At 48.0% G+C, this 22,471-nt stretch overlaps 1 protein-coding gene across 1 annotated transcript in view; it reads left to right on the forward strand.

Annotated features, from left to right (window-relative positions):
* The first annotated feature begins 354 nt into the window (after window positions 1-354).
* The window catches only part of TLL2 (tolloid like 2), an 84,980-nt gene continuing 62,863 nt past the window's right edge, over window positions 355-22,471 (forward strand). The window contains exon 1 of the mRNA XM_053949288.1: window positions 355-382. Coding sequence (XP_053805263.1) covers window positions 355-382 — 28 coding nt within the window. The remainder of the gene's footprint in view (window positions 383-22,471) is intronic.

Consider the following 22,471-nt stretch of genomic DNA (forward strand, 5'->3'; position numbering starts at 1 on the left):
GATGTCCGCGGTTACCGCCGCCGGGCTCTCGCTCCCACGCGCGGCGGGAGGCAGCGGCTGCGCGCGGGTCCCCCGCGGGCCGGGCCGGGCGGGGCGGGGCCGAGGCGCGGGCGCGGCCGTGATTGGCCGGCGGCGCGGTGAGTGGCAGCGGCGGCGCCCCCCGCGGCCGCGGGGCCGCTGTCGCCGCGCAGTGCCCGCACCCCGGGCAGCCGCGCCGCCCGCTCCGCCGCCATGGGCCGCGGGGCCGCCCCGCTCCGCCGCCTGCTGCTCTCCCTGCTGCTGCTGCCTGCCGCGGGGACGGGCGCACCCGGAGCCTCCTTAACGCTGGGGGAACCGGAGACGGCGGAGGAGCTGATGGAGTACCGCGACCCTTGCAAAGCCGGTAGGGAAGCGGGCTGGCTGCAACTCTGGGAGAAGTTTGGAAGCGCGGCGGCGGTGGACAGGTGTCCCTGCGAGGCGCTCCTCGGTACCCCGGGTCCGCCCGGCCGAAGCGTGCCCAGGCTCACCTGGCGGCGGCGGGAGCCCCCCGGCCCGCCCGGGAGCGTCCCCGCTGCCTTGGCAAACCCAGCGGGCACCGGGCGAGCTGCCCCTGTCCCCGGCCCGCCGGTGCCGGAGGGTTCTGGCTGCCTCCAGCTTGCGCCCCGCTGCCCGCGTTGCTCGGGGGCTGTAGCCCCGGGTGGGAGGCTATGCCGGGCTTTTTTTTGTAAATCGCCCCACGCTCCCACACCGCTCCCCCACCTGTGCCGCTCCCTCCCGCGCGGGATTCCCCTCTGCAAAGCCAAGGAAATGCCCGGCCGTGCTTTGCATTTTGGGGTTGGGGGTTCTCCCCCCCCCCCCCCCCCCCCCCCCCCCCCGCCCCGTCAACTATTCTGGCTTTTTCTGTGCATTTCCATAGCCTTTCGGTAGCTGTTCCAACTTGCCCCGAGCTCTGTCCGGCCCGAAGTTGCCGTGCGTGCCCCGGAGCGGCGGGAGCCCGGCGGGGCTTGGCGGGGCTCTCCGGGGCGCCCCGGCGGTGGGGAGCGGGCGCGACCCGCCCCGCACGCAGCCCGGCCGCCCGGGGCATCCAGGTACTCCGTAGCTGCCTGTGTGCAAGTTACCGCATCCTCTCCGGGAAGCCTCCAGCTGCTCCCTCCGTCCCTTTCTTGGAGTTGTTCGTTCCCTTGTCAGACTGAACTCTGCTGGTTCTGAACTCGTTGCTTTTTATCTATTTGAGTTCTAGCAGAGCTGCTGTCATCCCTAATGTTGCATTGCCTTAATTCAAAGAGAATATTGACTCAGATTTTCTCTTTGGAAAACTAGGAGGTACTCCTGATGTGAGTGTAACTCGTTTTGGTTCCAGCTACTGGAGAGTGTTGTGGTCTTGTGAATTGCTTTTCTGCTGAGAAATTGGCAACTGATAACTTGTTAATTGTGTTACATTCAAAGATAATTTTGTGTGAAGTCCTGTTTTTTAATACTGTAGGAGTTGAAAAAAGAAAGGTGTTTTTTCTGGGTGGTGTTCTTGGTCTCCTGAATGTGCTCCTCGCTGTTACTCAGTGTCCCTTGGTGATAGCTTCTCCTGTTATCAGCTCTCTCCTGCCTGCTTTTGCGGTACTTGCAGCCGTATCTGCTCACATAGACGAGCTCTGTCAATGTAATGTCTTTCAGAGCTTCTCTGCCTGGTACAGCAAGTTTAGCTGGCTTTGTATGTAGGCTGAGTGTGGTGGGTTTCCTTCCAAAATTCAGCTCAGTCCTCTCCAGAGAGTATTTTTTGCACAAAACATTCCCTTGATCAGCAAGTCATCTGTCATTTGATATATAGTTTGGTGTGTGTGGAGGTTAATTCTTTGTAATGAATATGGCATACAGCCCAAGTATGCTTTACTGTATTTGTGTCTGCTTCTAAATGGTAATGAATTGACCTCTCTTGCTAGTGAAACTAGTTAGTGACGCAGCTATGGTTTAGACTTGGAGAACTACAGGTACAGTGCTTCAGCCTTCCCATCTGAAAATGCATTATCCTTGCTTTCTCCCCAAAATTATACCATCATCTCTGCTGCCTCACTTGCCCTTGTGACTGCTGGGTGCTGATGTCTGATCAAGTACATGGAGGATGAGGAATGCTCATTTAAGGACCACACAGAGAACATTTACTTCATTTTACTTCTCTACATCTAACAGAGAACCTGTGGCAGAAAAAGGGAAAAAATTATTTTCACAACCTTCCATTTGCCTGTCTTCATTGCAGGACCTTTTAGTTTTTTCTCCTGCAGTCCCCTAATTTCCCAAGTTCTCTCCCTCTCACTTCTGCATGCACACAGAAATGAGCCTGGACTGCCAAGGACAGCCTCCCTTCATTTACATCATCACCTCTTCTTGTGACAGAAAAACTTAGTGTGTGTTATTCCTGTTAATTCAGGCAGGATCAATCACAGAAATTATCTTTATTTGCTGACTTCTTAGTGTTTGCCTTTTATGCTTTTCCAACGTCTTCTTTCCAATAGAAAGGGAGGAGTGAACAAGACCTGTGGAGGTCACACAGGTGGTTCTTTTCCTCCCAGGAGCAGGCAGGTGTTTCTGGTGGTGCTGGCACACAGCTGCCTGTGGTGGGGGCTGCCAGGCAGCCTAGCCCAGCACTGCTCTGGCTTTGTGGCCTGGGGCTGCAGTACTGCAGTTTGGGTTTGCCTTTCTCACCAGTGTGTGCATGTGTGGAGGGCAGTACAGTGCCTTCTGCTTTGCTGCAGCCTCCTGCTCTGGTGAGCACCATTACCGGCTTTCTCAAGTTTCACTCTTGTTTTCTGTAGAAGAAAGAGACTCCGGTTCTTTCAGTGTCTCCTGACTGGCTGTATTTCCAGGCTCTCTGATCCAGTTTCTCTTCATGTGGCTGTGCTGAGCACTTAGAGAACAGGACACTCCTTACATGCTGTGTAGCTCTCTCAGTGTGCTCAATAGTTCCAATTATTAAAGTTAGCCCCAAGACAAACCAAACAAGGCTTGTACCACAAGGATCTGTGTTAGACCCTGCCTTGCATTCACAGTATTCTTCCTAGTCCTGTCCCAGACCATCAGCACCTAGTCGAGCTAGGCAGGTGTTCTCTGCTGCAGACACCATCTCAAAGGGTTAGCTGAGCTAAGATTAATAAGTGATCTATTTCTATTAGTGAAACAAGGTGAAGACACCATTAATAGAGTTGTCTCTCCAAGAGGGCCTGTCTGGGCTGTGGTCTAATGCCTGTATGGGAAGTCTCTCACCCTGATCCTGATGAACTATAGCAGTGACAAGTCTTCTTAACTTCCTCAGGCCTGAGTTCCTCCACTCGTGGGACAGTGTCGGGATCTGTCAAGAAGCATGACTGGAGAGGGCAATGGCTGCAGACCTGCTGTGAAATGCTCAGGTGTCTGGTATGTTTTGCAAGGGGAAACAGAGACTATGAGCACTGTCAGACTTGTGGTGATGCTTCCATCGCCGCTGCAGGCACAGGCGCCTGTGCACGGTCCTGTGGCTGCAGATTGTGTGCAGGCTTTAAGCCCATGGTGAAGAAGCTGCTGCTCCTCTTACATGATTTCCAAAGCTGTTAAAACTACAGTGCTTCACTTATTTCTTTTTATCATCTTCTTTTACTTTTTCTAATTTCCTGTGGGCTAATGGCTGTGGCCCAGAAGCTGTTACAGATTTAAATCTGGCAGGTTTCGAGGTAAAAGCTTGGCAGTTCCTCACCCCTGCAGCTCATGCCCTGAGGTTCAGTGCAGGCTGTTGATGGTTGTTCTGCTAGACTGGGAGTGGAAAGCCCGGCACATGCTCCTCTCTGTTGCATTAGTGGAGGATGTAATAATCTCCTGCAGCAAGGCAGGAGGGACAGCACAGGGCAGTAACCTCCTAAAGCACTGCAGCCACTGGCTCTGTGGGCTGGATTTTGCTGAGTGTTGCAGCAGCTCACTGGAGCTTTTCAAATGGAATAGTACAAAGGTTCCTGCCCAGAACTGCTCTGTAATAGATGGGAAAATGTCATAAGCCTCACATGTGCTTTGGATGGGTTTGCTGCTCAGAGGATCCAGTTAAGGACACCCAGGCCAGTGTGCAGGTCTCAGTGAGGCTGTATGAGAGGCAGGCAGTAGGAGGAACCGTGGATGCCTTCTAAACAAAACAAGCATGTCCTCCTGAGGCTCCTCAGACAAACTGGAACCAAAGGAATTAAATAGCCTATAATTTGTTCTGGTAGTTATTTGGGTACAAGCTTGTACAAACTTTAATTTGAGGTGAAGAGCAGAATCTCTGAGGTTCAAAGTGACCTCTGGGGATAATATCCAACTTATGTCAACAACGGTAGGTGGGTGCAAATAGGAGGGAGAGCTGGGCACTGAATAACTTGTCCTCTGGATGTGTCCTCTGGCTTGATGATCCCTTTCTTCCAGCTCAAACCTGCCGTGAGGCTCTTTTCTACTTGCCAGGTGGGGAGAAAAAGCTGCAGTTTGGTTTCATCATCTTGATTCCTGGGTACTTCAGCCCCCAACTTGGCACTCCTGCCTTTTGTGAGCTGGAGGTGCAATAGCTCCTCTTCCAGGAGGGGTGTTCTGTGTTGGAGTCCTGTTTCTCTCAGCTCTGGGCAGTTCATCCTGGTGTGACATGTCCTGACTACAGGCTGACCAAGTCTGGACACGGGCCAGCCTGCATGTCTGGACTGCCAGGCCAAACGCAGTGTTTCTCTGTGCAGGTGTTTGCATCAGGGGATTGGCAGAGCTGCCTGCCCAGCTGTGTGCTCCTGGGGCACAGGCCAAAGGGAACTTGGGCTCTTGCTGCCTTCGTGTGTCTCAGGAGTCCTTCAGGAGGGTTGGTGTGGCTGAGGAGAGCTGGTCCAAGGAGGAGTTGTCTATAAGTACAAATGAGCCTTGCATTCAAGCTCAGCTTCTTTCCATGAGACTTTGATCTCTCCATGGCTTTTGCTCTGGGCCGTGCTTGCAGTGCTCCGAGTGGGCAGAGCCTGCCTGGGGAGGCTGCAAAACAGAGCAAGCCTCTGGCAGGGAGATAGCACCTAGAAAGTGAATTAGTTCCCATGGATTTTGTGGAGTTCTCAGGATATGAGCTCAAAAGGGGAAGAAATGGGGCAAGAGGTGTGAAGGGGCATCAACTGAGCAGCAATTCCGTATCTCCTGTTTCTTTATTACTAGAAAAGTTATTAGAGAAGCAGTTTGGCAATGATAGATCATTTTTTCCTGCAAGCCAAGGCTCCTTCAAGTGTGGATACTGCTGTGCATCCTTGTTCCTGCTCCACTTGCTGATTTGATCCACTGACTTCTAAATGCCCCATGTATTTAGAGTTCTCACACCCAGTGCTGTCCTGAGAGCTGTAAATTGTGCTTCATTGTTGTTCTGCTCCTCGAAGCCTTTTGTTCTAGAGACTGCACATTTCATTCAGGCTGTGGTGCAAACATCTGAAGTCAGGTGCAGACATTTCTGTGGGCAGCTGAGGAATTTGCTCTTAGGAACTGAAAGCCTCGAGGGGGTAATCATATGAGAAAGGGGAGACAGCATCTGTAAAGTCTGGGTCATTTGAATGTTGCTTGGGTTTTGTGTGGGATGCAGATGCTGTTTTCCCGGTTGGAAGCATAGAAACATCATAGAAACATCATGTTAGCAGGGCAAACAGAAAGCTCTTTGCAGGCTGTGCTAGGGATCCAGCCCACTCACTTCTTGACAAGAGCTTTCCTGCAATCTTGCAAGTGGTCCTATTTAGTTTGGCAATGGTGGGAGCACTGGCAGAGTGTGTGCCAACCTTTGCTTGGGAATCACAGAATACTGTGAAGAAATCTCATTTCCATCTTACAAGTTTTCAATAGAGCTTTGAAGCCTCTGGGCTTGTATGGAAAGTGGCAGTGCAGCTGTGGTGAAGGTACCAGTCCTCTGCTGTGGGGTCTGAGTTGTAGAGGAGAGTGGGAGCCACATGCTTACCCAGGGGCAGTCACTGTGGTGGTGGCAGTGCTGGGAGCTGAGTCCTGGTCTCCTGACTTGAGAAGGTATATGGCCTTCCAGAAAAGGGACCTTTCTTCCTTTGCTACCAATGCTTACAGGAGGGCTTTGAGAGAAGAGTCTGGGACATGACCCAGTCTGTGGAGTCTTCATTGCTGAGCTGATGGAAACTTTTATAGAGGAAGGAGAAGAGCTCTCACTGGCAATCATTCCCTTTGCATTTTTTCCCTGGTACATTGCAGGAAGGGTTAAATACTCAAGGAGGAAATTGACTCTTTTTGGGTGGTCTGGGAAAGAATGAGAGACCAGACTGTTCAGTCTTTAATTTACCTGCTTTGGGAGATGACAGCAGTTACAGAACGGAAAACAGGTGGGTGAAAACTACTGGAGTCACTCTTCAGTGATGCAGCTGTTTACCACTGGGGAGGTGTTTTGTAGCGAGGTAGAGCTGCAGCAAAAGTTTCCTCCTCAAAGGGAAGGTTTAAGGTGATTTTGATTATAATCCTAGCTGAGCACAAGCTAATGGCTCTGGCTTAAAGAAATAATAGCCACCAACCCTTTTATTGCACCTGAGATTCCTCAGTAGGGAAGTCAATGGCCTGGGGAATTGGAGAGCAAAACCTTACGATCACTGCAACTTGAGATCTGGGTCTGAAGTCCTTCCAGTGTTTACCTGTCTTCTTGGGATCTGACTAAATCATTCCTGATCTTTGACACTTCTTGGGGTGTGTTGGATCTGCTTGGCCTGTAGGAGATGTAACCCTCTGTTTTATACCTACACCTTGGGATTTAGTAACGGACAGGACAGAAGATGGGCGAATTTAGGACAGAGGACTTCTGCCCCCCCCCCCCCCCCCAAAAAAGCCTGATAGGGTGGGGGAGAGGTGCTTGCAGTTGTCATGGATACTCCTCCAGAGCTTTTATTGAGCTTCCTAGTCTGGGTGCAGTTCACAGGTGTCTGCCCTCAACCAGAGCCTGCACAGGGGGGATCAAGGAATGCTGCTTGCTCTTCAGCTGTTTTGTAGCATAAGATTAGTAAGTCACAGACTCCCAGAAAAAGGCATTTAGAAACTGTGCTTTAAGTCTTCCAGGATTTAAAAGTCCTCAAAGCTGAGGATTTTGGTTGGAGGCACTTTGCATTTGTGTAATTACATTATACCTTTGCAGTTGTGCTTGGAGATTTTATTCTCTTCATGCTCTAACCTGTGTACCGTGCCTTGCCAATGGTTAGCACAAGAAGTTGCTGCATTTACTGGTAATCCACCTCCTTCTTGCAGCTAAAACTGTGCCTGTGGCTGTCTCCCAGGTGAGTGGCCTCCGGCCAGTCTGGGGAAGAGCTGTGTGGCTGGAGATACCCACTGCAACCTGCTTAGGCTCACACCTTAGTCCCTGGGAAACTGGCAGTGCCGTGTGTCTGATACATTCTAACCTGCTTCCCCTGACACTTTAATTTCCTTCTTTTTTCCCCGGCCTTCGCTGCAGAGACCTTTGTGCTCTCTGCCTGCTTCCCTCTGTGTTTCCTACAGATTCATTTCAGATGTTCCCCTGTCTCCCTTTTGCTGAAGCCTTCTCCAAACCCTGCCTGGAGAATTGCTCAGATCCTTCTCTGCTTCGTGCCTCAGGTGTTCTTTGGTGCCTTCTCCCCCAGGCTTCTCCCGACATCTCCTCTCCCGCCCTGGCAGTAACTCCCAGAGGTCAGTAGGTTCTTCTGTCCCTGCTCTCCCAAGAGCAGCCCTGTTGTGAGCCCAGCTGCTGAGCCCTTGGCCAGCCAGGTCTGTGCAGCAGGCTGTTTGCTGTAATGAATGGGCTGCTCCGCCCAGCTCCCCTTCCCTTTGAGGGGCAGGAGGGGAGCGCAGGGCTGGCTCCTGTGACTCAGCGGGCACAGCTGTCTGTGCTGAGTGGCTGACGCTGGGACTGGGGGGACACTGACCTGACAGGGCAGTCTGTATGCTGATTTGGAGATGGGCAGGCTTGGCAGAGAGGAGGCACCTCTGACACTGAATGACTCTGTTGTCCTGGATTGATAGAGTACTGGGTGCTGAGAATTACCTTTCTCCACTTTTCATGTCACCGTGGGTGTTGCCAGTTTCACACTCAGTTCAGTGTGACTGAGTTTAGCATTGTCTGCAAACAGCATTGCCTAATGAGCAGTGCTTTCATTTGCTCAGAACTTCGGCAAAATCGGCTGGTTTGTTTGGCATTTTGCAGGCCGAGTTTCAGGTGGGATCTGCCATTGCTAATTTCAAACGCAGACTTTGAAAGAGACAGATGTAATTATAAACTGTGCCTTTCTTCCTGCTAACAGTGGCTGTACCTGACAGAAGGGCTTGTCCCAGCTCCAGGAACAGACATCTGCTGTGAAGGATTGTCCACACTGCTGTGTGTTGGCAGGATGTTTGTGATGAAGGTACTGGTTCTGTAAGGCATTGGTTCTGCTTTGAAATGCCTCAGATATAAAAATCCTTAAACTCACAGAAATGCCAGTGTTAGGTCTGCTTTGGAGCTTGTGGTGTGGTTCCTTGGGCATGAAGGCAGATGATGTGACATGGAACTCTGACTTGAACAGCTATCCTGTGCAACGAATCTAACCTGAGACTCAATTAAGTACAAGTAACAAAGGGGATTTCTGGCTGCATTATCCATGTCTCTCTTGCAGAAATTGGGTAATGGGTAGTAAACAAGGCAGCTGCTGCAGGAGAAGCTTGTACAGCTGCATGGCAGAGGTGTTTGAGCTGTACCAGAGTCAAGACTGCCCAAACTGAGAAGCATCCATTGGTAAATAATTCTTGCAGGCAGTGGGGGAACCCAACATAGTGACCTTCAAGTTCAGTGGCCTTGAAAAAAGATGGAACTCTTGCACCTGCATTTCCCTCACTGAGTGCCTTGGACCTAAGTAGATCTATTCCTTGGGTCACTTCTTGTCAGTAGCTCAAACTAGATGTGGGCAGGGAGTGATAAAGCAGCAAGGCTCTGTGCTTTATGTGGGGTCTGCCAGCAGGGCTCCAGAATGCATCTGGCTTCAGATGTGTTTGATATTCCAGAGGTCTAATTCAGCCTTCTGTTATCACTAGATCTTGTACCCTGCCATTGCCCAGATGTTGGTTTGGTTTTTTTTGGTTTTTTTTTTTTTTTTTTTTTTTGGCCTGTGCATTTCCAACAAACGTAAGGAAGAGAATTTTATATAAAAGTGAGTTTTGAGAGGCTTTGGCCACGAGACCAAGAGTTGTCTATGTGATTTGCACAGTGTGATTTCTGGAGTCTGTTTTTCATGGTTCTGTTGCAGTTAATCACATCAGAGATCCATAGACCATTTTGTTTTGACTGTGCTGGTACTGCTGACCCAAGCAGGCAGAGATGCTGTGGCTCTTGTGGCTGACCCTTTGAGGGGGCAGGGGTGGCCTGTCAGGCTGGTTTTGCCCTGGAAGAGGAGTCTGGTTTTTGCTGTGCTGTTGATGGTGGAAGAGTGTTTTGCTGGGCGACACTCTGAGCTGCAGCTCAGCTGGTGCCTGTACCAAGCTGCTGATGTGCTGTGCAGTTGACTGCTGTCTGGATTCAATCTCTAACCTTTGATTGTTCTTGAAATCATGTTCTAGGGATTTCATTCCCACCCACACTGCTCCTGTGACCCCTTCCATTTCCTGGGTGTCTAAGTACAGAACAGAAAAGATTCATTAACCTGGTAAGTAACCTCTTTTTATGAGGGAAGTGATTTTCCGTCACGCTCTGTTAGATCCTATTGATTTCTGTTTTTCCCCTCATTGGCCTCTTTTGCCATATATTCTCCTTTTTGTCATGCTTCAGTAGGAAGGTGATACATGATATGCTGGTTTAGTTTTTTTTCCTGTTTCCTGGGCAAAGAGCTGGGATCTCCTAAGGACATTGCTCAAGTGCCCACGTCTCTGCCTTTTCTTGGAAAGCTTTGTTGTCAAGGCAAACTGCTGGTTGGTAATAGGATGTTGACATGAGGAGTAAAACTTCCTGGCTGCCCTCTTTTGTTTTGATGTTGAAAAGAGCATCTTTTTCTCTCTTTACCCATTGTACAATCCCTCATCTCTTGGCAGAGGTGTGATGCATTTACCATCGAGTTCGCAAGCATGCATGAAATGGAGACCTCAAACCATCACATGTGCCTGCTCTTTGTGTCCTCCTGGGTCATGGCAGTGGCTGGATCCTGGTGCTTTTGTGGTGAAATGGAAGGAGCTGCCAGGTTTGGGCTTTTCCCAGAGGCTTGTTGTTACAGAGATTGGCTGTGGGAAGTGTGCAGGGAGGAGGCTTCTCCTTGGATCTGAGTGGGAGAGCTTGGGGGTGTCCCCTGTTTCAGAAGGGTGTCATTCAGTGCAAAATTCCACACAGGGCATGGGGAAAGTGTTTGCTTCCCAACCAGTTCCCCTCCTACGGTGCACATTTGTGTATTTCTCCCTCTGAACAGCCATCTCTGTGGTATTGCAGGTTTTGCAAAGATAAAATGTTCCAAATATTGCAATGCAGTCTCAGCAAGATGCCTTGGTTTTGAGAAGGCTGTTGTTGTTGTTTTCTGATGTACTTGATTTTTAGACTGAGCCTTTCTGTCATTCAAAGCACATATTTCAGTAGTTGGAGAAATAGTTTTCTTTGCAAAAGTACACTTTCATCTTTTGTGTTAATTTCTCAACTTCCACGGTTCTTGCTACATTCCTCTTCCTTATGTATAAATGTTCTGTGCTGGTCCTTTGTTTGACTATTGCAATTGAAGCATCAAAGGCTTAAAGTCGAAGGGAGTTTTGCGTTATTACAGCACAGGGCATTCTGAAGCCATGGTTGGTCTTTGTGCTGCCTAGTTGGTCCAGTGCTGCTCACGTTCAGCTGATCACAGTGATCAGCTTTGCCCAAATAGAGGAACAGAGCTCTGTGTGGCAAGGATTGTCATCTAGATTGTCCTAAAGAAAGGTGAATGAAGAATAGGTCCTGTTTATTGATGAGTCTTAGGCTGTGCTTTCCCTAAAACAGGCAGGTAAACCCGGGGAGTCGGTGAAGGGGTATGAGTTCTGTTTGCAGACTGATCTCTAGTGGTGCAGAGTGGAGAGCTGTGCTCCCAGCTCTCAGCACAACAGGGCCTGGCTCCCTGGTGCCAGGCTGTTGGAAGCTTTGCTTTCATGGTTCACTACATTGTGTGGGGAAAGAGGAAAAAGGAAATTGGAAGTTTTTACTGGGAAAGGGGGTATATATTTTGGTTGAATACACTGGAAATCTGCTGAAGACTTTGGATCATAGTCTTTGCTATTAGCTGTAAGCAGTTGAGAGGAAAAAACCCAGCAAACTAAAATGTCTTAAAACACCTTTGATCAAACATTTAAAGTGGTTTTCCTCTTATTGCTTTCAAGGCTTTGAACTTTGAGTCTGTGGTGGTTGGTTTTTTGTTGGTTTTTAAAAAGTTTCTACATGTCCTTCACTAACCCCAAAGGCTCCTAACATACCTTGAAAGGGGCACTGTAATCTGTCCACATTAATGCAAGTCGGAGTAGAGGGGTTGGAAGTCTCGTAGCACAACAGGGAAGGCTGGTAATGCTGCAGAGGGTGGCACCATCAAAGGAGCAACTGGATGTGGGCCTGGCTAGGGAGGCTTGGGACTCTTTGGACTGGTGTGTTCTATCTGGTGAATGCAGGACTGCAGCTTGGTGTCCTCTTCCTTCAGGACGGTTTTCAGAAAGCAGAAGTGTCCTTTCAGTCGAAGGCTCAAAGGATTGTGTTCAGGGGCGTGCAGGTCTTCCTTCCTCTGTGTGAGGAGAGGAGCTCTGCTCTGCTCTGTGCTGCTGCTGTGTCATGCCAGCAGCTTCTGCTTCCCCAGGGGCTGGTCTGAGGATGCCATTGTCTTCTGAAGAGGGAGACTCTGGAATGAGCCGTGTCCTGAATAGACTGGAAGTGAGGGACAGGGTTGTGCCTCTTCTCTCCTCCTTTTGCTGGCATGGAGGCAGGGAGGGTGACAGATACACGGGAAGTTCTGTGAATCCTGGGCTCTTGTTACTCATTGTCAAAAACTGCAGCAAACTCTGTTATGTTGTCACAAGCCAAGGTCCTGGCCTTGTCTCCATCACCCTGCCTTGCCCTGAATTTTGCTAACATGCATGAATACAGAGTCCTGAAATTCAGGTTCATGGTTCCAAAGTTCATGGTCTTGAGAATAAACAAAAAACTATTGTGGTGGCTGAGAGCTGCATACCCCATTAACCCAGAATCATGAATATTTATTGTGATGGATTACAAAAGAACATAGAGACTATATTGTATTTCCTATAACTTTATTTCCATGGCATCTTTTATTGGTGGGTCACTTTAATGTAAGCTTTGCTTATTTAGTTGCACACTTTAAGCTGATTAACTTTTTACTAATAAAATGTGTGTTGCCTCCCTTTGTCCCAGCTACCATTTGTTTGTACCTACACTCCTGTGACAAAGAGTCCCAGAGAAATGCTTTAAGCTCTGAATAAATCCCACTGCTGGAGGCTTGGGCCCAGCTGAATATGTCTGAGCTGATTTCAGCCTTGCATTTTCCCTTTCTCTCTCTTGCTGCCTGAATGTTGGACCCTCAAAGCAAGGTCTTTGCCACGAACACTTTCCTCTCTTGAAACCATTTGTGGTGCTCTGGGGCTAGCAGGAATTATTCAGCCTGTTAGTACTCTCTGAGCTGGGCTAGAATAAAACTGTAAGTGGTGGGAATTGGGGCTTTCCAACCATGAAGACTGGTCTGTGGCTCTGCATCTTCAGTAGTTTCCCAGCTGGTAACCATGGTATTCTATCCTGCTTACAAAATTTGCCCTGTCATTCAGTGTCCAACATACTGCATGTTTTACTGTGACTTCTCTCTAAGAGAAGTATCACCCCAGAGAGATTATTACATCCTGCCATTTTGTTAAAGACCCTCTATAAAAATTATCCTTTTTTGCCAAGACCATTCAGACCAGAATTTCAAAGTTAGTTGGGAGCCCAAAGGCATGGATAAGCACTTGGAAAATATCTTCTCAAGGCCTTTATTAATATGTTCCTCTATATTTGGAGCTTTGCTAAAGCTAAAATGATCACTTAGAAATGTCCTGTTAATACTTAAGAATGACTGATCTGCCCCAAAACAAACTCTATAACCTGTTTCATTGGGGCAGCAGTAAATGCCAAAGGAGATGTAGAAAAGGCTGCTGTAGACTCCACAATCCCCTGTCCAGAGATGGCTCATTGACTTTCATTGGATAGCTTTGTCTTCCACCTGCTTTCTTTTTGAACCTGTGTAAGCTTTTAGCATCCAAAGCCTGCTGGAATAAGAAGTGCCAGACAGAGCTTAACTGCAGCATCCCTGTGTGCTTTTCTTACTCACCTGTAAAGGAGTCAGAGCATCTGGTGTCTCAGAGGTTTAGTTAGTGCTGCCTACCTGTTTCCATCCTTGTTTCCTTTTACACCAAAGCTTCCCACGTGTTGGCTCTTGTCTTGGGGAGATTCAGAGGAACTCAGCTGTTTTTAATAGCAGAAAATGCTCATCCTTTGCTGTTGAAGGAAAATTCCTTTCTTTAAGAAGTGTGAGATCACACTGGCTGTGGAGAAGGAGGGGAAACATTGAGGGCAGTAGCAGGCAGCCATGCTGCACACCTTGTGGAACTGCTTAGTGCTTCTCTGCTGCACACCGCAGCAGATCATACAAGCTTATAACTGGCTTTCAGCTGCTTTGGGATTCTTCTTAGGAGCTAGGAGTGACCCAAGGAAGAGCAGTTTTAAAGAGCAATGGTTAGGGGCACTTCTTAGCTTGTGGAAGTTCACAACCTGTCCTCATTCTGTAGGCACCTGGAAAGCATGAAGTGGCAGTGCAAGTCCTGTGGGTAGCTCATGCTCAGTATTCCTGGCTGATGGCAGAAGCATGTGTATTTAGTGTAGTGCATTGGTTTCCCTCTTCAGGGGAATATTTTGGGGTTTATTTATTGCTTCAGATCTGTGAAGTTCCTTGGGTTTTCTGCCCCAAATTTTCCCAAGGGCTGCTGTCCTCTGTGTAGGACTAGGGGGCAGATGAGTTTTCACATGGGTCATGATAGATTTTCATCATCAAGTGTGTGGGGGTAAAAGGGTGTATTAGCAGCAAGCCCACAGAAACACACTGATGTGTTCCCCCTTTCCCTTGCTCTCTCTCCCATTGTACCACACTTGTAATCTTTTCTGTGCAGTCAGACCTGGTAAGGAAACAAAGGCAGGCATGTGAAGCCATCACCAGCCATGGAAATAATGGTTTCCCTTCCAATGGCACCCAGTCCTGTGTGACAGTTATGCCATGTCCTGCAGTGGGGACACTTTTGATATTAAAGAACACTGTGAGCTCATCCTGCCTAACCAGCACGTTAGTTGCTTTCTTTGAGGAATATGGTACATTGGAAACTGAATTATGTTTTCTGAGCTACCTTGAATATTAATATTCTCGACATCCTCAGACTGCTAGACCCTGGTAATACCTCTTCTTACCAGTGGATTTGCCTGCTTTCAGCTCCTCAGTGTCTGATGGTGAGGGAGCTCTGTCCTCTCTTGCACCTAGGTACATGAAGGTTTGCTCCCCACAGGACTGGAGGTCTGTGCAAAATCTGGAGGGAAATAAGAAGAGCACAGCTTGAAAACCTCCATGTTAGGCCATGCTGCTTTATGGTGGTTTTTAATCTTGTGCAAGGTATGTGCCATGCAGGAAGCACTGGCATTTGATGGGTGTTGATGTGCCTGCAGAGGGATGACTGACAGAAGGGGGAGCAGATCTGCTGCTGCTAGGTTGTTACAATAGCTGAATAAATGGAAATGTTTTTTGATGGGGGCAGCCCTTCTGGAAAGTGCCTGCATTTTGCTTTCCACTGATCCAGAACTGGCTCTGAGAGGGTGAGCCAGAGGCAAATCTCTGTCCTCATCCTTTATGCTTATGGTGGCAGAGAAAGGGGTTTGCTACTGCTTCCTCAGGCTCTCCTGCTGAGCTAATCCCCTGTCCATGGCATCCTCTGGAGGAGCAGGAGGGATTGAAAACCCTGGAGCAGCCACTTGAGCAAACACCTGAGCACCTCTTCTTTCTAACCCAGGACAAGTGTCCTGCAGTAAATGAGCCACTTTCTATTTTGGTGCCTTCCTTTTTTTTCCAGCAGGGCTGGGGACCCTGCCTGCTGCTGATGTTCAGGGTTAAAGCTGTGGGACAGGAATTAGATTCCATTTTGCTGGTTTTGGGTTGGATTTTTCCCTGACTAGTCTGGCTGTGGCTGGGAAGTGTTTTTAGAGCCTGAGCCAAGAAAGGGCTTCATTGTCTCAGAGCAAGGCTAGCATGGAGCCTGTACTGGCACTGCTAAATTCTGGCAGCTGCCTCACAGCAGCTCTGGACCCTCTCACCTTTGCTCCCTCCTTTTGTCAAACTGCAATCTCCCACTTCAAAGACAGGCACACTCCTGACACAAGACTTTGCTATCCAGAGGGCACAAACAACTTGTCAGGGAAAGAACTTGTCCGTTTAAAATGATATTTTATTAAAGCTGAGAAATGTCAAAATTGAAGTTTACTTTTATACCTCCAGCCCTACCCTGCTTACGTGTTGTGATAGTTGCTAATCATGTGATTGCATGACACTGCTTCAGGAATAGATCCAGCAGTGGGGCAGAGGGCACTGATTTGGACAGACATCCTTTCTCTTCTCTTGCAGAGTCAGGGCAGTACACACAGAGCAAGGATGAAAAAAAGATCCTTGCTAGCCTTGTGCTTTACTGGGTGTTTGGCATAGGAGCATATGGATCACTTGCAAAAGTGCCAAGTACTTGCTGTCACAAAGTGGGGAGCAGAGCTTTGACAAAGACTGGGCTAATGCACGGGGAGCAACTGAGGTGTTTCAGAGGGGGATGGCCAGCAGAAACGCTTATGATTTATATTTATATGTTTATATAGTTGAATATTTACAATATCAGTTTATGAATGTTTGTGAAGGCCTGGGATGAGTATCTCTGATGCTTTGTATTCAGGACAAAGCTGGAAAGCGAGGGGTGGGCTTACTCAGGCAGAAGTTCACCCACTGCCTGAGGGTCCAACAACTCCTCTCTGAGCCAGCCATGTCCACTGATGCTGCAGTCATGGCCACTCTATTCCAATTTAAAGCTGGGCTGCTGTTGAGGAAGATGGTCTTCCCTCTTCATCCTCCTTCTCCCCATATCAGTGAGCTGTAGGAACTGAGCACAAAGAGAGACTGATGTGGTTTTTACCCAGAACCAAAAGGTTTTTTTTACTTTCCAGTCCTCTGAATGCTTGTGGTAGCACAAGAAAGTCCATAGGAACAAGTGATTGGAAAGGAAGATGGGATGTAAAGAGACAAACCCAGCTGCCTCTGGGAAGTAAATGAACAATTCTGCAAGCTGCATACCATCTACAGTTGATGGTATTTCTGTTGTGCATGTGCTTGTCTCATCCTGCTTGTTTGTCTGGATAGTCATGGCTGTAGTTAACCTTTCCTGAGAGACCCTACAGTTTCCATGAAGTTGCAGGAGATTTCATGTATTGACAAAAAAAATGAAATATGACTGGAAAGCACTCAGGATGAGTTAACAGTTAATGGCAGTGTAAAAGGTAAACAATATTTGCATATGCATGAAGCATAAGCCTTGTTGAATATCATCTTCTGCTGGATGCCTGAGGGAGCAGAGCTCAGCTCTGGCCTTCTCTGGGAGGTGAAGGATTCATGATGCCTCCTTCAAACTGCTGAACACTCTATTTCTATGCTGGCTCTTCACATCTGCTGTAGTGTGATACAGTGCTAAATGCCATGAAAGGCCTTTAAATGGCAAACAGCTTCCACCTGAGATCCTCCTAATTCCAGAGCCTTTGCTTCTGGTCTGGACCTGCAACCTACAAGCAATTACATTTTGTATGAGTTCCACCATCTTGCCTTTGGACATGGCAGTGAGTTGATTTTAATTCCATTCCCAGTCTCCAGTGTACTGATTTCTGTTCATGAGAAGACTTGTATTTTCAGCAGTGATATCCCCAAAAGCGAAGAAGACTGTGATGAGGAGCCTGGATGTGTTCTGAGCACTTTCTGACACCAGTTTTCCATTACTGTGGGCTCACATGTGCTCCAGGCTTCCTGCAAAGTTTAGGGCATGAAATAACTCCTGTAATTTGGACCCATGGGAAGAGGCTGAACTGGAGAGGACCCTGCACTAATGGTGGAGGAAGCAGGGGTGGCTGCTGTTAGTATGCTGAATTGCACAGCATTTTCATTCATTCCAGCTGTTTAATGGGATTACATGAGGAGTGGCTTCTGCCTGCAGACATTTAGTGCCTATGGAAATCTGCAGCTGTCTGAGTCGGTTATGTGCAAATCCCACATCTCCCCTTTATGCGTAGGAATTTCTGAATGACAGAAACCATGTGAATCAATTGCATGAGTAATTTTTCTTGTGCTTCCCCCACTATCAAATTTGAGGGATATTTTCTGTTAACTGTGTCTGTGGTCCCCAACAACTTCCCCAAAGAGGGAGGAGATGCTGCAAGGTGGCCACTAGATGTAGGGGTAGGATAGCTTTGGTGAGTGTGGATCCCCTTTCCTTGAGCAATGGGAGACAGCTCCCAGTGCAAGGCAGTGTGGAGCTGGATGATCTCATGTTCCACTTGGTCAGACTGTCCTTTCTGCCTGGTGAAGTGACAAGGAGTAGACACCTTCCACCCTCAAGAAAGGGAAGGGAGCTCCCCAGCACATTGGTGCTGGTCAGCAGTGGATGGTCTGCCTAATAGTGAAGCACTGAGGTGGAGATCTGGGACATCCAGCTCTATCCTGGATTCTGTAACCATAAAATAATCACTTCTTCAGGACAGGCTGAGAAATGTGGTTTTGGATGGCTCTTTGAGGCACCTGTTTGGTGCCTGCTCCAGCAAGCTCTGTCTGAAGAGACAATGTGGGTTTTACTGTGCAAGGCCAGTTCCAGTAGGCACAGGCTCTGCACTGCTCTTCCCTGGGGTGCAAGTACAGCGTGCCATTGTTGACAAGGAAAATAGTGGCATCCATTTACTTTCCCCTTTGAATTTTTAAATCCTTCTGTTAGCTTCCTGTCCATATCCAAATATTTCTTATATGCTTCCTTGATGGGATCTACCTCTTGGAAAGCAGTAACCTGGGTGAAGGCCTTACTGACAGTCCTCCCATCTACACATCTACAGACCATTAGTTTGGATGTGGTCTAGCTGTAATATGGCAAGTGACCTCTTGGCAGGCTGGAATAGAGAAGAAAGCCACTGTGCATACTTTAGAAGTGAATTGGTAGCTTCTGGTGTCACAGCAATATGTGGAAACATGAAATTACAGCTTATATGCAGCCACAGACCTTTGTTTATACTTTCAACATTTCCAGCAGTTACAGCCTGGTGCCCAGTGGAAATGTCTGGATAAGGACTGAGCAAAAATCATGGCTGTTCTATGAGTAAGTAACTTCTTCTGGAACAAGGAGCAGGATACCCTGATAGAGGTTTATGTAACACTGGAACAGATTTCCCAGAGCAGTGGCAGCTGCCCAATCCCTGAAAGCACACAAGGTCAGGTTGGATGGGGCTCTGAGCAACCAGATCTAGTTCAAAGTGTCCCTGTTCATTGCAGGTGGTTAGAACTAGACCTTTGCAGGTTCTTTCCGACCCAAACCCTTCTGTGATTTCCACATGTTGAGGTGTTCATCACAGGTCTTTTCCAAAGTCTACCCACCCTGATCTGTAAAGTGTTTTGCTGCAGTGGCATGATCCCAGGAGGAGGCAGTGTTTGGAGCAGTCAGCAGCATCTGACTCTGGAAGGGGCTGGGGAAGCCCAGGCAGACCTGGGAACAAAGGAGCTGTTGCTCAAGATGAAACTTTTCTCTGTGGAAGCCAGACAATCTTCTCATTTATTTGCAAGTGGCATTTGGTCACAGCTCTTTGGCAACATATGGAAACTGTTTAAATTAGCCATATGAGCCATGCGTGAAACAGATGCATGTTCCTGAGCAGGCTTTTATCGTTGATGTCGGAGCGAGTGAAGGGTGCAGCTGGCTTGCTTGGGAAGTGAGAACATGTCCTCACCCAGATGTAGTTAAGTGCTTGAAGTGAAACAGAACTAGCATGTTAAAGAATGTATCAATAAAGTCTGACTTCTTATGGGTACCTACTGTATAAATAATAGGAATGGAGGTAACAACACTTAACCTTTCATTGCTTTTGTGGCTGCTCATAGCTGGAGCAGGATCAGTTGTGTCAAAAGAAGACAAGGCGCGTGACTTCCTCGCTAGCATCTTTCACTTGTATGCTGGTCTATCAACAACCTACTTTAAAACTCCAAGGTCAGATCAGAGCACAGTTCTACACCTTTCTGAGCAATCTTAGTAAAGACAGTGTAATGAGATCTTGCTGAAGAATACAGAAGGCTGCTGTGACTTTTGGGTGTGAATCTTGAGAGCAGTTTTGAATGGTGAGAAATTGCACCCAAAGCTGATGCTTCTGTAAGTGGAGCTACAACAGCCTGTGGAGCCGTGTGGAGCTCTGTACAGTGGGAGGATTGTGTTGCTGCACAGTCCTTGGTGCTCACTGCGGTGTGTATGGCTGTGACAATAAAAATGCCCTTGAATATTGAGAACTTTGACTTTATGCATGCTAACTGTGATGAGATAGACCAAGGTGGGAGTCACTGAGAAATCAGTGATTGTTGCTGTAGATGTTTGGGTGACTGAGTTTAGCTGATGTGGAACAGTAACACCAAAATACAAGAACAGAACATTTGTGGCAGGGATACTCAAAAAAGGGGGAGGAAGCAACGAATGTTTTGGGACATCGGAAAGAACCATCTGAAGGAAAGCCACAGCAGGATGCAGACCTCTCCTGTGAGGGCAGCACTGTGATTTTGTGTGCTGCACAGGCATGTCTGCACAGTGCAGTATTTATAGAGGGGTGTGCTGCTGCCAGATTTGTCGTGCTTGCCCTTGCAAAGCTGACTGGAAGAATGCCTGCCAGAGCAGGCTGGCTCCATCCTCTGCTGTGTGTCCACGGTGCAATTCCAGAGAGGCATTTGAACAGGCTGCTGGTGAGCCTTATTAGCCTCAGAAGGGGACACAGGAGATCCTGTTTAATGATTTTAGGAGATCTGTATAAATGATGAGGCAATCACCTTTTTTTTTTTCAGGTTTCTTGTAGGGTTTTAAAACAGACAGGGAATGACCAGAGGGGCATGTGGTATTTTAGGGGTACTAGAGCCAAGTGTCTCTCTGAACCAAGAATAGTTTCAGCAGCCTGTGCTGTGGGCTGTGTTACACTGAGCTACCAGTGCAGTACCCATCTGGGGCACCACTGTCTCCTGCAGGATTGTCCTCTTGGGGGGAGCCATGACACTAGAGGGCAGGTTTCAGTGACCAAGGTGAATTACTTGGTAAATGTCTGCTTCTGGGCAAGTTGATGGTGCAGGGAGTTTCCCTGAGGTGCACAGTGTGATGTGAGTGCCCCTTCTCAGACACTGGTGGGATGAGCCCTTTCCTAGGCTTCTGGACACCAGCAGCCACCTGATGAGCATGAACAGCCCTTGTGTGGAGGGGATTGCCATGGCTGTAGCACCAAAGGTTTCAATTGTAAACCCAATGCATTTTCAAAATGAATGAGTGAACCAAACAGCTGTTTGTGAGGACAAATACTGATACTTTGACTGATGGATGAACCTGAGTGGAACACCTCTTGTGATGTGTTTTGACCTCTTGTTTGTTTTTATTCATATGGTTCTTTGGACTGTTTTTGCCAGTGGTGAGACTCTCTGGGAAGCATCCTTGTCCCAGGTGTTACTCTAGTAATGTTTTGTGTATTACAGGGGTGCAATGCCTCATTTTTATGAGGTTATTTCTAACCCCTAAATATTTGTGGTGAGGCCAGTTCAGGATGGGGACTGGATGGTGACTGGACAGCAAGGAAGGGCTGGTTCCCTGCCAGGGTGAGTGATTTCCACTCCTCCTGCTGAGAGTGCCACTGTAATTTTTCATGTATAGTATCTCCTTCCAGGGAGTGTTTGGAAGTTTGATTTTTATTGAGAAGAGTGAAGAAAGGAGATGAAGTCGTCTGCTGGTCTCATTCTCTTTGGTTGTTTGTTTAGGGGGGTTTTTGTTTGTTTGTTTGTATTATTGGAGGGGAAATAAACTTTTTTTTTTTTTTGCCCCTTATTAACACAACATAAATGCTGTTTAAGATTTCATCACAGCTCAGCATGTGCCTGGGTCAATGCTAATGCCAACTTGGGACAGTTCTCTCTAAAACTGGAATTGCCTAGTGCTTTGCTGTGTTGTGCTCACCCATTTCCTGTGCTATCACCTCCTGGTTTTTGCTGATGCTGTGACTTTGCAGTTTGTGAGGGCCCCAGTCCTGTGGGTTGCTGAGACCTTCATTCCCTGGAGTGAGCTCTAGTCCTTTCTAATTTGCAGAGTAGGAATGTGGCATTTGTCTGGTTCCTTAGATCTCATGCAAGGATGACTTTTTCTTGTCTTATTTGCTGGGACACCTGTGCCTGGCTTAAGGCACAAACTCCGCTGTAATCTGGGGTGCCTTTGGTTACATCCCATGCCCCCACCATGCTGTCAGTGCTATAGCCACTCTGGCTTCTAATCTCATTCTGATCTCTTCATTGTGGTGTTTTTGGCAACCCAAATTCCCCACCCAGGCCTGAGAATTTAACATCAGCACATTTGCATGACTGATCGGATTTGTCTCGCTTCTGTGACGACATTGTTTCTATGGAAAATTAATGGATTCTCACGTTGTATTTTTAATGGCTGAAACCACCTCCCTGCCCACCCTCCCATCCCCGAGCTTTCAGAAGGAAAGTCTGTAAACAGCTCAAATTAGCTATCCTCCATAAATAGCTCCCATTTCTTTCCTGCCTGCTGTCCATTTCTTTTTTCTCTTCCAGCAGTGCTGCAACACTCCTCTCCTGGTGTTGGTGGATAAAGAACAATGAGTAAAATGAGCCTATGTTTGCTTTCCTTGTCTGGCCCTTGAATAGATGTGATCTGTCATGAACTGCCTCCTTTCATCCAGGACCATGTGGTTTTAAATTGTCAGCCTGCCTTAAAGTTTGCTCCAATCAGGCCTGCTTTGCCACCTTCCTTTTTTGAGGATGCAGCTCAGTTCATGGCTGCTCTTCCGTTCATTTTTGCCATGAGCCAATTTCTTCCATGGGTGAGCAGGTGACAGGGAATTTTCTGCCTATGTTGGGTCACCCATTCCCCTGTTGCAGTGCTTGGGGTGAGAACAGTGAGGTTTTGACACCTGTGTGTGTCTGGCCACCTGAAGGAAAAACATCCCTCCCCAAAGGATGCAATTTGAAATGAAATGTGCTCAGGGGAGGGGGGACAGTGCTTAGCCACTGAGCCATTCTAAATGAAATTAGGAGAGTTTTAGTCTTAATTTTTTATTCTGTCATCTCTAAGGTTATGTTTCTTATCTGAATTTTGAAGAATAAATCCAGGGCAAGTCCCATGGTATGGGAATTATCTGAGGAAAAGGTCTGACCTGGATGTCTCCTCC

Source organism: Vidua chalybeata, chromosome 8, assembly GCF_026979565.1.
Source record: "Vidua chalybeata isolate OUT-0048 chromosome 8, bVidCha1 merged haplotype, whole genome shotgun sequence".
NCBI lineage: Eukaryota > Metazoa > Chordata > Aves > Passeriformes > Viduidae > Vidua > Vidua chalybeata.